General features: G+C 38.3%; 1 protein-coding gene across 4 annotated transcripts in view; it reads right to left on the reverse strand.

Moving 5' to 3' along the window:
* The window catches only part of CPEB4 (cytoplasmic polyadenylation element binding protein 4), a 60977-nt gene that overhangs the window by 33989 nt on the left and 10057 nt on the right, over positions 1-16931 (reverse strand). For all 4 annotated transcript variants that reach the window (XM_057728838.1, XM_057728857.1, XM_057728849.1 and 1 more), the window contains exon 2: positions 7762-7843. In XM_057728838.1, coding sequence (XP_057584821.1) covers positions 7762-7843 — 82 coding nt within the window. The remainder of the gene's footprint in view (positions 1-7761; positions 7844-16931) is intronic.

Genomic DNA, 16931 nt, shown 5'->3' on the forward strand with positions numbered 1-16931 from the left:
ATCTCCATTTACTTAACCATGCCAGACATTTATTATTTGGAATATTACCGCCAGCAGCAGTTAGATTTTTTTTTCTTTTTTAGATTCTTTACACTAATTAACACTAATTAATCATGGCTGCTCTTCGGAATGAAGATCTGCACTTTAGTGTTGGTTTCTCAAGAACTGAAAAAGGGTCCCCTAATTGGTTGATTCCTCCTTCTCTTTCCCAATGTATAGCAAATGGCATCAGCCCAACTGGATTCCAAAGAGATTATGGAACTGCTTTCCCCTCAGAGTTCCACTAATGTTCTTAATTGACTGGTTACCAGGTAATACCCAGAATAAAACAAAGCTTTGCTTTTATAACAGGGTACACTGGTGTGGTACTGCATTCAGACTCAGTCTATCAGACAAAATAATGAAGCCCAGAGGCAGCCTGGCCATCTCCGTCTCTGATTCAAAAAGTAGTTATCCTGTTTAAAACTAGCTAAAGGTATTCCTTTTGCAAATTTTTACCGCTGAACAGCAACAAATTCATCAATTTTTTTTTTCCCTCCTGTAACTTTGGTAGCGAAAAGAGTGGCAACATGAGGGGAAAAAAATAAGGAGTAGTGAATAAAGAAATTCACAAATCAGGTATACACAGCTGATAAGTGAATCAACTGCTTACAATATTCAGGTAGAAATTCCACATGGGTCAGGAAGAAATCATTCTGTGGCACAATTGTGCATCTGTTCTGCTTCCTGTTGTTAAACTGAATGCAGAGAGGATCTTGGATATTTTTATGACAGCTATGAATCAGGTGGCATTGCTTCCCCTCCCTTAAGGTCAGCAAATAACATATTCCAGGATTATATAACAGGATTAAGGAAAGTCTTAAGACGGTCACAGGCAACTCCCCATTGTATTACTCCATAATCAAAAGGGCTTTCATTATGCAGGTTATTAGCATATAGGGCTGCTCTAGTAGCTGTCAGGAAATGAAGCAGCAAGTCACCCCTCTACAGAATTTTATAATACAGACGGAAAAAACAGAAAAACAATAAGTGACTATCAAAATGTACAACATACTATTATTCATTTGGACATGGTACATGAGCAAAATGGATCTCTATAAATGTTCTGGCCCTCCTTCTACCTTTTTATAATGTAGGGAAGTCCCTGATATTTGAAACTAACAAACTGTTGACAAAAATCTGAAAGCCTTACTAACTTAAATGTTGTTCAGATTTCATTTCTGAATGGAAAATAATAGTTATTGTCTGTCCATACGGTAATACCTATAGTTACTAAGTTGTACACAACACATAGTGTGAAAATGTACAGGTTGCAGAAAAACACTCGCTAATTTGCTACCTGATTGCTGCTTGTTTTTTGATTTGATATTTCTGTGTTAACTGTCACATATCATTTATTCCTTTACCAATTCCTGCCCTGAATCTAACAAAATTAAGTTACAACAGCCATAAAGTATGTGAGCCTTAATACAGTTGTAAAGAAAAAAAAAAAAGTTAATGAGTTAAAAGCATCTTTGACAGAAGCTCTTCAACCTTCTAATAACATAAAAAGTTTACTGTCATTCTCCCCTTTGCCCCCCACCCCCTACCCCATTTACCCTCACCTCTCACCCAGGTAAAAGCAGAGTTGCAACAATGTTTTAAGATGCCTACTCAATTTTCATGGACTCAAGTAAGGCTCTTTGTGCTCAATGGTCAGGATTAAGATAAGGGAACTGCTTGAGTAATTACGGACCCACATCACGGATGACATAAGACAAATTCCCCCTTTGTGACAACTGCTTATACGGTTTTCAGAATAAATAAGAACAAGGGTCAATATGCTATCACAAACACGTGGAGGGCAGAGGACAGGGGATCGCTACTTTGTACTTAGCACCACATATATCTAAAAAATCGGGCAGATGAGGCTCTGGCCAAGGCACAAGGAGCATTTAGTACGAACCGAGTTGGTTTCAGTTCAGAGGCTAGAGTAAGGAAGACGTCAATCCAAGGCCACGAGCACGTCAGTGTTCACAAACATCACATTTTGTTATCCTGGGCATTTCCCTTTCCCCTCCTCCCCTTGAAAAATTTAAAACAAAATAAAACAAAACCCAAGACAAGAGCAATCCTCAACCTGGAAAAGTAGAGTCACATAATTTGAAACCCACACCTTTGTAAACTCTGCCTACACTGTGCTATGAGGAATTATAAAAATCCTGACCAAACAGTAAACCAGAAAGAAGACAGTGGGTCCAAATTAAGAACACACCCTGCACCAGTAATACAAAGAAAATCGTGCCCCACCACTCTGTCCCCTTCTTCCTCACAAAGGAAGTTACCTCAACACAGAAGCCCAGGTCCCATCCTACCGGCACAACTAAACCAAGCAAAAGAGAAAGACAATTTAGGATGTTCCATTTCAGCAGTCAGGAAAGGGAGAGTGCCGAAGGAGAGGAAACCACTTCACTTCTAAACAGCCACTCGCGAAGTTCACTGTAGCCAAGTTTATAAACTGTACTCTTTGCTGTGTGCCTTTCTCCATTATTTATGAAGCTTCTAGGAGTAAGGCAATTTTCTACTCCCCAGAGACCTCAGGCACTCCCCTGCTATGTTGCTTTGAATTACTTGGTATCATCCATACAGAGCAGGAAAGAACCAGCCGATTTCAGGAAGGCTCCAGACAGGTTTACAGGGCAGCTGCCTCAAGACTCTGGATCTTCAAGACTTGTAATACTTAAAGATACCCCAGTTCACCGGAAGACATTTGATACCACATAATGGTAATTTGCGAGGGAGGAGAAATTTGATTACGAATCCAAGTAAAATTTTGCCATTCTGCATTATCTGTGTCTTCTTTATGGTACTTTGTATCATGCCCCATTAAATATCCCTTGAAGAAAAATGTCCACCTAATCCTTTAAAAAGGTGACTGGGGAGTGGGGTGCACAGTAGTGCATAGTTGTCTTTCCTCAAATTGCCACAGGCAAACTGACTTAAATAGAAAAAGGTCAAACAGTGGAAGAAATTATATTCCCCCGCCACTGTTTCAAATAAATCATTTTAATATTATAGCTACAGAACTTACTTTGTAAAAGTCCCTTTTGTTTTTTTAAAGCTGTATTTACTCTGAAACTCAAATTTATAACTGAATGATATTAAATTTAGTCCTGTTTTCAGCAGCTCTCATGGAAGGTGTCCAGAGCTATCTCAGTGTACGTAAAGTCAGTATACAATATCTGTTCGAGACATCTGTATCCGTATATATATAAAATAACTGTTCTTGAAAATACAGAACTAAGTGACTGCAATTGGGAGTATAGGAATATTAAAAGAATTCTGGATCAAAAGAAAATTGAAGGTTTTCTGGCTATTTTGATATCTTTTTAAAGCAGCACTAATTTTATTCCTTCTCCTACTATAAAGATAAAGAATTTAAATAATTATCCCAACAGTCACGCTCTCCCACAGCGACATAAAAAAATCTACAAAATTAACAAAACCGGCTTTGTGTACTAAACTTTCAACTGAGTTTCATGATTTTCTTCTAGAGAGATTATTATAAATGCTTTTGCTTAGCAACAAAGAAAAGAGGCACAGATGGAATCATCACTTGCCCACTCGTTTAAGCATTTGTTTCAAATTCACAGCCATGAAAAATAGTGGGGGGAGGGCCCCCTAATTTAATGTGTAGATAAAGAAAAAAAATCTCATAAGTATTTTAAAATGCAAGGTCCCAGTACCTTCAGCAGTCAGGAATTAAATGCATAGCATTTTTGGAGTAGGTCCAGCTCTTAAAATCAGTTCTTATTAAATTAATGCGTGAAGCAAGTGAGGCAGTAAGGTCTAACTGTACAACACATTCCCACTACTTACTCGACATGTGCAGTAGGTTTCTTGGGCAGCAAGGGAATATGTAAAAGACTGGCACTTTAAACAACCTGCATTTCTGAATGCAATCATCATTGCTTACATGCAAATTAAGTACTTAAAATGCCTGAAACTCAGAGGGATTGGGGTAGATAGGTTGAGCTCCCCCTTCCAAAAACTGGAAGCAAGATATGTTCTATAACAATATGAAGAGCGAAAGACTCCAATTTCACAGTATTCTGAGGAAAAATAAAATGATATTCTGACTCATAATTTAGTTAATATCTGAAGAACAACTATATAATGTTTTGACAAGTTACAGATTGCCTTTGTTCTCTCAATAATTTTGCTGTCTCATTTGGCTTTCTAGTGAAATGAGGCAAATGGATATTAAATTGTTTTCATATATAGGATTTAAAACACTCAACCACTATTATGAAACTGTGAATTGTTCTACTCTGTCTGAAGTCTGATAATTTTCAAATACTAGTTTTTGTCTCTTTATTCCAGTGCTGTCTCCCTCTGCTTGCATTCCATAAACTACTACTTCTTGATTTATACCTATATTCCTTCACACACAGGAAAGAAAAAAAAGGCTCCTTAATTTCCAGAGGTCTCTCCTACTGTACACTGAATGTAACACCACTTCATGAATCTTTATTTCACTGTATCCAAACTATGCTTCAGAAGGCTGAAAACAGATGCACTCGCACATGGTTTTAATCTATTTCATGCTACTCCATTTCTAAACAATAAGTACCAATTTCACAGGCGAGAAAAAACACAAATAACAGGAAGATACAATATTTCCCAAATAAGCATCTCAGCATCTACAATAGTAAAAGATTTTCCTGTCCAGGTGAAGAAAATACTTGATAAGCCTGATAATTGTTGTAGCAATGCACAAGGTGCCATCTTGGGAGATCAAAATTCAAAAACTGGTCTACAGAACAGGCTCTTAGCTTATGAGACTGGGTGTGCAGGGAGGAAAATGAAATCGGTCTCTGGGGAAGAACTGCTGCAGACTGTCACTGGCGTTGGTTATGGAGAAGGCAATACATAATTTCGTGGGTAAAAATAACATACAGACATGCCAGCTGATCAGTGAAAGGACATGGAGATAAGGCAGAGGGAGGACCCTTTTCCTCTCAAAGAGGTAAACCTCCGTACATGGAAAAAATGATAGAAGCCTTAAAATTCTTAGAAAAACTATTTTTAAATGAACTGTTTAAAAAAAAAAAGCTAATATAAATTGTGAAATGAAGGCTAGCTATCTAGCTATTCCATTTGCACATTTCTTTAAAAAAAAAAAAGGTTGCTAAATAAGCCAACTGGAATCAACAGCACATTCATTAAAAAAACTCAGAAATTATATTTGGAAGCTCCTAGGCATATTAACATCTTGTCTGTTGATGGCAAAAATAAAATTTTAAACCCACTTCATTAAGGGAGTTTTTTTTTTCCCCAAAATGAAAAGGCAAATTCAATTTGGGTTTGTTTTTTTTTTAATTTAAGTAAATAATACAGCCTTACCAATTTATTCAATTGACAGGTCTTGTATCAATTTTAGGCTTTATTATTGAAACACATACACACAAAGCACATATCTATAAGGAATTGCAAATGAAAGTAAAAATAAATGAAGTCATTTGTAATATTTTTTATAAAATTATTTTTAAGATGAACTGATCCCAAGTATAAAATCTGCCTCCATATGATAGTTTTTTAAAAACAATTTTCAAGTTAATTCTCTTAACTGCATTTTTATACTTTTTTTTCTGAAAGGCGTATTATTCTATACTAGCCTCATAGAAATAATGCCCATTTTCTGTTTTATCTATTTCTAAGGAAGCAGAGCACATGAAAAGGCTATTTATTCATTTTCAAAATGGATAGGCAGTTTTATACACCTACTTGAAAAGGACAATGTGTTAGGTTTTTTTAAGATATTCAACTCTTATTATCACCTTTAAACAAAATTTCACAACAGAACCACTATTAAAATCAAACATAGTTTTCCTAAAACAGCGCTCTAAATCAGAGGAGAGTTTGACAAGAAATAAAGTATTCCCCTGAGCAAAACTGCATTGCAATAGACTACGATGGTATAAAGTTCATCATCGTGGTTTAAAAAAAAAAAAAATCAAGCATAACTATAGTCTAGCATTTTAGGACCATGAACTCATCTGTGAATTCCTTACTGCTCTTAGAAGGAAAAAATACACAAAGTTCATTTAATATGCTTAAGTCACCTTGGCACTTATATTGAAACTGGTTTTCTCATTTGATAAACACGAAAACAGAGTTAATAGATGTTTAGTAATAAGTGATACCATTTATTGTCTTCTCAATGAACTGGGAACTGGGAACACCTTACATAACTATAGTACAAAACCAGGCAAGTGAGACTGTACAAGCCACAGACTTTATTCAGATTTCTCCTTCAGCTACTTTATTTTAAAGTGTGCAGTTTTTCTGGTGTTAGAAAGGGCCTTAGACTCTCATTTTCCTGATGGGAAAACAAAGGGTCGAAGAGGCTGAAGGACTAGCCAAAGTCAGAGTGCTAAGAAGTGACAAAAAATAAAAGCCAATTCTGAGAGATCATCTTTCTTCAGAAACAAAGTATGCAACCAGATTAGAGGCCATCAGAATTCCCTGAGGAATTCAGCAAAGACCTTCAAAATAATCCTATTTCAAAGTTAGTTCCTCAGATGGAGGCATATTTTTTCACATCTTATTCTTCATCTCCCCAGACCTCAAAAAAATTCCTCATGAACAAATTTACCATTATAGGTCTGCTGAAAAATACTTTTACTGCATCAGTAATATGAGAAACCAAACTCAAAGGAAAACTAGGCCAAACTGGTTACCGCGTGAAGCCACAGGCTCCTGTCCACCTTTGATCCCAGTGCAAAGCTGTATTGGCACAAAGTAGGCTCAGAAACACTGAATGAATGAATGCGTGAGTGAGTGAGTGAGTGAGTGAGTGAACGAACAAATGAACAACTTAAGTGACAGGAGCAAATATCTCAAACAACCCAAAAGTCTTAAAAAAAAAACTAAAAACAAAACAAAACAAAAAAAACTCTTCAGTCTGGTAAGATGAGATTTTTTGCAGAAAAATATTTTATTTTGCAGGGTAGTCTTCACAAAATCAGAGCTAGAATGGCCCTTAGAGAACATCTAATCTGGTCACGCTCAACTCTGGCTACACATGAACATTACCTGAGACATTAAAAAATATCATGAGCCCTACCCCACACCTGGGATGGCGCCCAGGCACCTGTATTTTTAAAGCTCACCATTATTAAGTCCCTTATTAAAAGAGTGGCTCTAAGTCCCCTATTAAAGATGAAGAAATTGAGGCCTAGTCAAACTGCAATCTTATTCAAGGTAAAAGAATTGAGACCAGAATCCAAGTGGGAATAGCACTATTTTTTTTTAACATAATACAGTAAAAGTATTTCAACAACTACAAAACTTCATTTTAACTCTGAAACTGTTGGCCGTTTTAAAAAACATGAAACTAGGCCAAAAAATCTATCAACATTTGAACTCCTCCTAGTGTACAGTCACTGACATTGGTGAACAGACATACAGGTTAGCAGCACTAAGCAGGTTTTGCCTGAGAGACAAAAAAAAAAATGAGGAGTATGGTTCCCATCTTTCCAGTTAACTGCCCTCCCTTAGCAATTAATACTCTAGTGGGCAGGTCCCTTAATTGGTACTGTGACGGGCTTACAGTGGATGTCCATCAAATATGCTTGATTTTTACATGTGTAAAATTGCCGGAAATGACTGGCTATAAAATATGAATCTATAATATTTGCCATATTGCTTATCATGTTACACAGATAACACACATTTTAACTATTTACTAACATCAAATAGTTACATTTGCAAAATTACCTTTAATCGAATCATTTTCAGCTCTCATTATGTCAATGAGTGAACTCTCCAGTGAGTGCATGTCAAAAGTCCTGGGGCGATCCTGCAAACACAAACAGCCACAAACCACTTTTAAAATAGCATTTAATTATAAAAGAGGATAATAACCTGCATTTGATGGGACACATCAAAAAGTAGCAATTTTCCTTCCTCTCTGTGTAAGGCACATTATTACTACATTTCATTATTAACACTTACAAAACACCAAAACCACAAAAGTTAAATACCCAGGGCTCAGCAAAGATTGATTTGATTTCTAATAGTAATTTCAATAAAAGCATAACTTTCATGAACAAAGCAAACACAAGCTAATTTCCATATGGTCAAGAATATTAAATAAATATAAAAATAGAATTCATTCTCTCTCTCTGTCACATAAGATTGCAGTAATGTGGCAAAACTTCCCAAACTTGTTTCAGCAAGTAATCTAAGGTGGCATCTAAACGTGTTATTCAGAATAGCTATATTTACTTGTAAGGCAAGATCTGAAAATAGTCATCAAATGTCCGTAAGACCACTAAGTGGCAAAGTATTCTTGATTTTTCTGCCATTAAAATTAAAGGGAACTCGAGGCGGGGGGAGTCAAGGAAGGGAGGGAATACGGGAATATGTGTATAAAAACAGATGATTGAACTTGGTGTACCCCCCCCCCAAAAAAAAAAAAATTAAAGGGAAGACAAGGTGTGGAGAACACTACTGGTCTAAACCCTGGCTTGACAATATGCACTTCATGAGTGGGTGACGAATCTGAAAGTACAACCACCCCAAACTGCTGCAGCATTCTTCAGGATAAAAAGTACTAGAGATAACTGAAATTAAAGTTTAGCTTGATAGTGAAAAGTAGATGAAAACATTTTCAAATTAAATACTGAAGGGGAAGCAGTAATCCATGTTTCTGACCCACCTTAAGGATAAACAAACACATACACATACAAAGGCCACAGCAAGGGTATTACCGAAAAAGGGGGCTTCCAAAGGAATTTGAGAACCGTGATTTTATACACCATCTTCAACTATATTTTCTCTCTCATTACTTTTTAACTCAAAGCTTTGGCTTTGTAAAAGAATTTGCCTAATTTTATCCCCCTCTTTTTTTTTTTTTCCAAACTTGTTGAGATCTCACGTTTCCACCTTCCAGCTCCTCTAGAACTTTCGGGTTGATAGAGCATGTCCTCTATCTTTTGATCATCCTGACATTTCTCCTTTGTCTTTCCATACTGCTACTCACCCTGTACTATTATTATCCCTCCCTGAAACAGGGACCACACCTCCTGACCCCACCCACCATACAGACATCTAGTAAAAGTCACTGAATTGTTTTAGGATACAAGTTTGTTTTTTTTTCTTCACTTCTGCAACCTGAGGGGTCCAAGGGCAGTTACATTGGGATAAAATCCATATTTAAAGTAGAGAGCATCACAGTTTTTTTCCCCTGGGGTAGCGGGGAGGGGGGGATGACGGTGGGATGGGGAGTAGCTGCCTTAACTTGCTCTTCGGCTCTAAACTGGTATGGCTCCTCCAGAATATCTTTCCCACGTTTCCTCCTGATCCTTTGATCACTGTCCTCATCTTCTCAATCTGGTCAATAGAGAGGCAGGAGGACAGGTGGCCAGAATGAGAATTTCTAAGGTTAGCGTTCACCCAAAGGAGAAACTCTTCTGTTTTTATCCTTCCTCATCTCAAGTGCTGGATTAAATCAAAACTTTATTGCATATTCTTTTGGAAGCCAAGTGGCTTTGAGGCATAACAGGGGAAACAAGTTAAGACAAAATTCCACTATCTCATTCTGCAGTAGCTGGATTTGTCCTCTCTCCAACACTATGAACCACACTCAGAATCAGGGCAGCCACTATCTCTATCTCCACAACAAAACCAGTCTTGGAGATATTAATGCTCAGTGTCTGTTCACTTGCCTATATCCTCTGTCAGTTTCCCAAGGGTAGGAAGTATGTCTTACATCAAAAGTTCCCAATGTGTATAACTCCCAAAGGGTGATGGTGTCACACTGAGATCCTCATCTCCTCAGCCCACAGGACAGCCCAGAGGGCCTGAGACGACAGGAACTCCCTGGCAGATGATTTCTGTTTCTATATTATCATTTTCTATGTGTGCCATGATGTGAAACAGGTTCTGAAGCCTTGTTTCACGTTATCTGTATCGCTATGCCTCACACAGGGCCTGGCAGCTTAGAAAGCACGCTTGTGTTTCCTCAATTGATGAATGAAGGAATTCCTCCAAGCAATTTTTAAATGTTGAAAATATTTTTCTCCTATTTCCTTATTCTGAGGTTTGTTTTCATACATCCCTTTTCCAGCTATAGAGCTTTAGGGGTTTTTTAGGGTCAAAATAACCGTAATGGCAGTGAGGGGAGATGGGGAGGAGACCTCAGCCTATTTACTTTTTTTAATGCAATTAAAGTAGTAAGCAACCTGTGAACTTCCAGAACTTGCATTCTGCCAATCACTGAATGACAAGACCACTCAAGAGAATCAGTTGATAAAGAATACTACACAGTGTTTTTGTTTAGTTTGTTTTATGACAGCTGTTTCCAGTAAGTAAAGAAGCCTCTTTCTCACCTATAATCTAGCAAAGCCACTTCATACCACTACCCACTCCCCCCCACCCCCAGCCTACTGCCTAGAACATACAGATTTTTGCAAAAATTAAATATTCTAATTGGTAGAGTACAGTAAAACTAAAATCCTAAATGAATACTTAAATTTGCAGTAATGCTTTCTGGGATTGAAAAACAAACAAAAACCCTCTATCCTTTTTACACTCATACTAGCTTTCCTTTCATTTGTCGTGACTTAATACAAGGATGATAAATAAATACCAATATGCAAACTCTGATTAATGGGTACCAACTCGCAGATGCAGTGTGTTGAGAAGAATTTTCAGGCTCTGAATGGAATTAGAGAAAACAGTGTCTCAACAGACACTTGTAAGTGCAAGATACAAGACCCAATGGCACAAGTACCACATTTTTGCCAACCCTGGTCTAATATGTATTCCTCCCTACAATCCAACCTTATTCGCAATTACAATTATTATAAACTACTTTACATTAGTATAACACTTGTTTCTAATGATGCTATGGTAATTCAAAGTGTTCCAAGCCACATATTTTGTCAAGAGAACATTCTGTTCTCAGAGAGTCCTAAGTTTATCATTCTTGATTACTCCCTCACTGATTTTTTTCTGTCCATTTTAAATATCTAATTTTACAAAAAGGACTAAAATGTAAATGTCTGTGCCATTAAGAAGTAGGTAGAGAAGTACAGACACAAATAAATGCAAGGAAGAAGAACAGCACAAACGATGCTGGTTTTCCTGCCCAAGAATCAAAACGTCAAATCAAGAGTACTTTGATTTCTGTATTTCATTCTTCGATTTTTCCTTTTTGGCTTGCTAACTGGGGCAAATATCATAACCACTTATCTATTTTCTAGAATCCATTTCCCAGAAAGTAAACTAACTACAAAATAGAAACCTTGTTAAGTGACAGCTCTTCTTGATTGAACTTGAGCTGATAATCAAAATATGAACATGAGCCTAAATCAGTGGAACCGAGCATCAGACACCAGGAAGCCTGGAGTGTCATGTGAGCTTGGGTATTTGCATCCTCTAGACCCTCTTTCCTGATTCGAAACAGGAGAGTTTGATTAGATCTCTAATGTTCCTTTCCCAGCAACAAAATACAGTTGTATTCTATCTTTCCGATATCATAAGATAGTCTGTGCTTTCAAGATTTGCAGTTTAAATTATGATGAGTATGGCAGGAATCAAAGATGTGAATAAGAATCAAAGTTTATCACCTCTTGCCCACAAAAAGGTGGGGGTCAATGACTGATTAATAAGAAAATGAACTCTTATAGAATCTTAAAAGGACAGTCACTGCGTTTTCATTATGCTAAACATAATGCAAAACAACAAGCTTTTTCCAAAAAAGTTAAGCAGAAAAGCAGGGACTTCCCTGGTGCTCCAGTGGGTAAAACGTCACACTCCCACTGTAGGGGGCCCAGATTCGATCCCTAGTCGGGGAACTAGATCCCACACACATGCTGCAACTAAGAAGCCCGCATGCTGCAATGAAGACCCAGCGCAGCCAAAATAAATAAATAAATAAATGTTTTTTAAAAAGCAGAAAAGCAGAGCTACCCTTTTATTGAGCATCTACTAAGTACCTGACATTATTCTAGGTATTTATTTATTTATTTATTTAATTGGCTTCGTTGCTGCACACGGGCTTTTTCTAGTTGCTGCGAGCAGGGGCTACTCTTCATTGTGGTGTATGGGCTCCTCATTGTAGTGGCTTCTCTTGTTGTGCAGCATGGGCTCTAGGCGCGTGGGCTTCAATAGTTGCTGCACACAGGCTCAATAGTTGTGGCTCACGGGCTCTAGAGCACAGGCGCAATAGTTGTGGCGCATGGGCTTAGCTGCTCCGTGGCATGTGGGATCTTCCCACAGCAGGGCTCAAACCCATGTCCCCTGCATTGGCAGGCGGATTCGTTACCACTGCGCCACCTAGGAAGTCCTAGGTACTTTTTAAATACTGTCTTAATTAATCTTCAAACCTCCCTATAAGTTAGACTGTATTATTCTCATTTTAATGATAGAAACTAAGACTAGGGAAAATCCACAGTTTACTGCACAGGCAGGTTACTTCCTAGTTCAGCAGCTTAGTTAGGATTCAAGCCCAACTTTCACTCCATAGCAGGTGGAGTTGCCTTGGGTAAAAGTAATGGTCATGGCAGTCAAAAGACCACACTAATTAAGATATATATTAGAATAAATGAGACACGTTCCTAGGGGCAGGAATGTGCTGGCTAGTATGCGGCAAACAGCAGGCACTCAAATATGACTCAATAAATGAAAGAAAGAACAAAATGTATGTATAAGAGTAATACAGGATAATATCAGAGATACTAAAAATATAAGAAGAGATAGAGAAGCCTTATCTTCCTTCTTCCCATTGAGATGACAGATAGGTAGATGTGATCCACAAATTAAATGCATCTCTAGGTTCACTACGGTCAACCACAGGGGCAGAAGTCGTAGTAACAGTAATCATAACAATATCAGCAGCTAACACTTATCAAGCGCTAATGCTTTACATGCATAATCTGATTTATTCCTCACAAAAATCCTACACAATTAAGTGTTCAGTTATTATCCCATGTCACAGATGAAGAAAGTGAAGCTTAGCATGATTAAGTAACTTTATCAATGTCAGGTAAGTGGAGAAGGCAGAATTTGAACCCAGGCCGTCTGACTCTAGACCGTGTGAGCTTAATAATCATGAATGAAAATAAAAGACCACCAATTATTTTCAAGGCTCAGCAAAGCAAACTTGATTACAATGTGTAGGCCTCTTTTTATTTTCTAATCTTAATTGTTGTATTTAATATATTGAGTTGTATTAGTAACTGGCTGGTTTCAGTTTCTGTCAACTCTACTTCACAGGACAATTTCTAAAGGAAAAACCACACAAGCCACTATGAAAGTCAAAATTGACAAAAATAACCTTCTAACGAAACAAATTAGTATTTTAAAGAGCAGGACCTGTCCTTTTAATAGACACCTGAATAATCCTGACTGCCACAGCAAAATAGGAAGACCTATATCAGCAAAGAACTGATGATGTGGCTTTTTATAACATCCCAGAAGTAGCTACAGGAAGCACGTGAACCTATTGGTCAATTACAATCAGGATAAACAACCAGATTGCAATTATGCCACAAACCAAAATTATCATTTCTTAGCTTTTTTACCAAAAAAATCCAGATGGATAATACAAGCCAGTGTTTCTCATACTTAAGGGTATATAAGAACCATCTGGAGGTCCTATCAAAACATAGACTACTGGGTCAACCCCCAAAGTTTCTCATTCCGTAGGTCTGGATAGGGTCCAAGAATTCACGTTTCTAACAAGTTTCCAAGTGAAGACAGGGACCACAATTTGAGAACCACTGAGTTAAGCGATTCCATTCCACAGGTTAACTTCATTAGTTACTTGGGGGTGTGAGTTGTAGCTTACATCCTGTAGACAGCTATGATGCAATCCAGCTTAAATATTTTACATCAACCATTTTAAGGTTTCCTTATGAAGAGAAGGTCTTTGCTCTCAAAACCCAAATCTCTTCCAAGCCCTAAGATGCATAAATTGGAAAAAAGATTACAATTCAGTTCAATTTCAACAGAACCACCACCATGACCACTCCATTACTGGTTCCTGTCTTCTTATATTTGAGTGAGTATGTTTTAGCATTACTAGACCTGGTCTAAAACACAATGTATTTAATTGAACATAACCACATTATCAAGAACCAAAGCCAAAATTCAGCTACTCCATTTACTCACTGTCTTCCTACAAAGACACACATTACTGTGAGCATTACTTCTTAGACTGCTAGGAATCTATATCAGCTTATGGAAGTTTCTCTTTCTGGCTTAAACTTTCCCTGGTGAAGAAGGGAAAGGAAAATATTTTGGTTCGAAAGGCAAAGCCTATGCCAGTGTATCAGCTGCCAAAATAAATAGGAAGTTTGAGATGCCAGCAGAGCCCACAATTAATCAAAGGTAACTATGGGAGTTTTAATCTAAAATTTGCCAAAATGTAAATATTTTTCTTGGATTAAATATTTAAGGCCACAGACATCAAAAGTTGACAATATAGTCAACTCTCAAGATTCTGCTTCCAGATGACCCTCCTATCCCTGTGCAGGCACAGGTCCCTTCCTCCCCGTATCCTCCTAGCACACTGACAGCCCATGTGACATCGACAAGGTCTGTTTCAGCTACCCACCCCCTCCGCCACTGGACTGCGAGCTCCACTAATCCCCACAGCCACAGGCTGCAGCAACTGTGCGGTGTATAGGAAGTCCCTCATCATTGTCACCATCATTATTAAGTGGCTAACGTGTCCCTCCCGGCTCTGTTGTGTCTCGGATGAACGATGTATGACTTATGTACATTAGTTCCTCACAACTGTCATGTAAAGTGGGTACAATTATCATTCCCATTTTAGGCGAATGAGCTATGAGAAGTTAACTGCTTGCCCTCAAAGTCACCAAGTAAGCGGTGGAGTCTGACTTCAGAGCAGAAGCTCAGAAAAGTGGTCTATTTAAATGAGCTTTGTCATGACCTAGAAATTTCAATCTATTAACACCTGCAAGGTATGAAATCCTTCACTGTATACAGGGTCTGAATGCAGAGAACAAGTGTCAGAAGTTAAAGTGAAAGAGGTAATTATCTGAAGTTGGAGAAACCACATTTAGTAGCATCTCATATTTCTTAGCAAGACCCCTCTTCAGTCAGTGCCTTCTCTTTATGACCGCTTTACAATGAGGCAAAGTCTTCCAGATCGCGGGCTACCAAGTGCTTCCTAATAAAATAATAAATTATAACAAAATGAATCAATGTCTTTGGTGCATTACCCTGATTAGATCAATAGCTCCATTTTCTTCCATGTGAACTGATGAATCAGATCTCTCCAGAAAACCTTTGAGAAAATTTTCTTTTCTTCCACCTTCACTAAATAAACCACCACATTCACGTTCACCACTAGAAATCCTTAAAGTGGTAAATATTTCTTATCACCACTTGACTGTATTACAAACACAACTTAGCGTTCTAGACTTGATTAGTCAATTCCTAAATCAATAGACTCCTTGTTAACTATTTGTTCATTTTCAGCTTGCCTGGCAAAGAGAAATAATTAAAATCCAGTCCAAGATCTGCATTTAAATCACCACTTACTAGACAAGTGACCTTGACACTGCATTGTCTCTGACCCTCAACTGCATGAGTGAAATAAGGATCGCACCTCCCCTATAAAACTGGGGTGAGGAGAAATGAGATAAGGTCCGCATGACACCTGCCAGTTAGGAGATTCGCTCAATAAACATTCCCTCTGCCCCTTCTCTCTCTGGTGAAATGGCAAAAGAGCCTGAAACTAACATATTAAATTAGGTATTGTTTGTATCTGAATAATTCAGCTGTTCTGTGCTATTTCCTGTAGCTCATTTTCATACAGAAACAAAAAAGGGGGGGGGAAAAGATCTTTCCAACCTAATAAGCTACTCAGGGCAAGAGGTCATTAGTTCAGGAAAGTGGTTAAGAACTACTAAAACTCAGCCCTAAGGAATGAAGTCATTTAGACCCTCTGGCCATCCCTCTATCTTTGGCTGCTTACTAGCAGTCAGCATTCCTCTGCGATACGTCTGCTGGGCCTGATCAGGGTCCGGAGTCAGCAGAGAGAATGGTCACCCAAAAACACAGTCTTTACTCCTAAACTGAGGCTTGTATCCTGTAACCCATAACATTCTTAACATCTCTTCTCTTTCATGAGCCTTGACAGCAACCTCAAAAGGCAGCCTGTGCCCAGTGTCAGCCTCAGGGCCCTCACAGCTCCCACCCCCACATCCTTAGCTCTGCACAGTCTCCTGAGCAGAAAGCACTTCTCAACACTCAGGCACAAAGCAAGAGGTCACTGGACTGTACAGTTCATGAGGAGGAGCGTGTCTGCCTTGGTCATGTACTCCCAGCACATGGTCCACTGAAAGCATCAAACACATTTGTGGGTTGAAAAAGAGCAAGAGATGCAAAAAAAGTGTGATGCAGTCCAAAGGCCTGCAAAAGATCCCAAACCTTTAAATTCCCCTTCAAAAAACAAAAACATACTAACAAACAAAAACACAACCAAACAACTCTCAGTCCTGTCCTGTTCTCTCTCCGTTTGGAGATCCTTCCCCCAAGTCCACAGAAACCTGAACCCAGGAGAAGGCTGAGATGAAGAGGGGAAAACTGAACAATCTCCTCCCAAATTTTTGGTCATCAGCTGATGTTTTGGTGTCTTGTTGGGTCTCTCTCTTTTTTGTTTTTGACAGCCATGTGACCACCAGCGCCCTTCTTGGCCTAGAAAGGAGATGTGGCCAACAGTGGTTTCTTTAGGGATTAGCACCAGGCTGAGTGGTGAAAACAGGCTGAGCAGGTACAACAGAAATGTGGGCCTTGCTTCAATTTCTCACTATCTTCCTTCAAAACACAACTAGAGAATATTTTTGCATGTTTTTAAAGGGGAAAAAAAAGACTATCTTTTAGAGACACATACTAAACCATTTACAGAT

Source organism: Hippopotamus amphibius, chromosome 1, assembly GCF_030028045.1.
Source record: "Hippopotamus amphibius kiboko isolate mHipAmp2 chromosome 1, mHipAmp2.hap2, whole genome shotgun sequence".
Taxonomy (NCBI): domain Eukaryota; kingdom Metazoa; phylum Chordata; class Mammalia; order Artiodactyla; family Hippopotamidae; genus Hippopotamus; species Hippopotamus amphibius.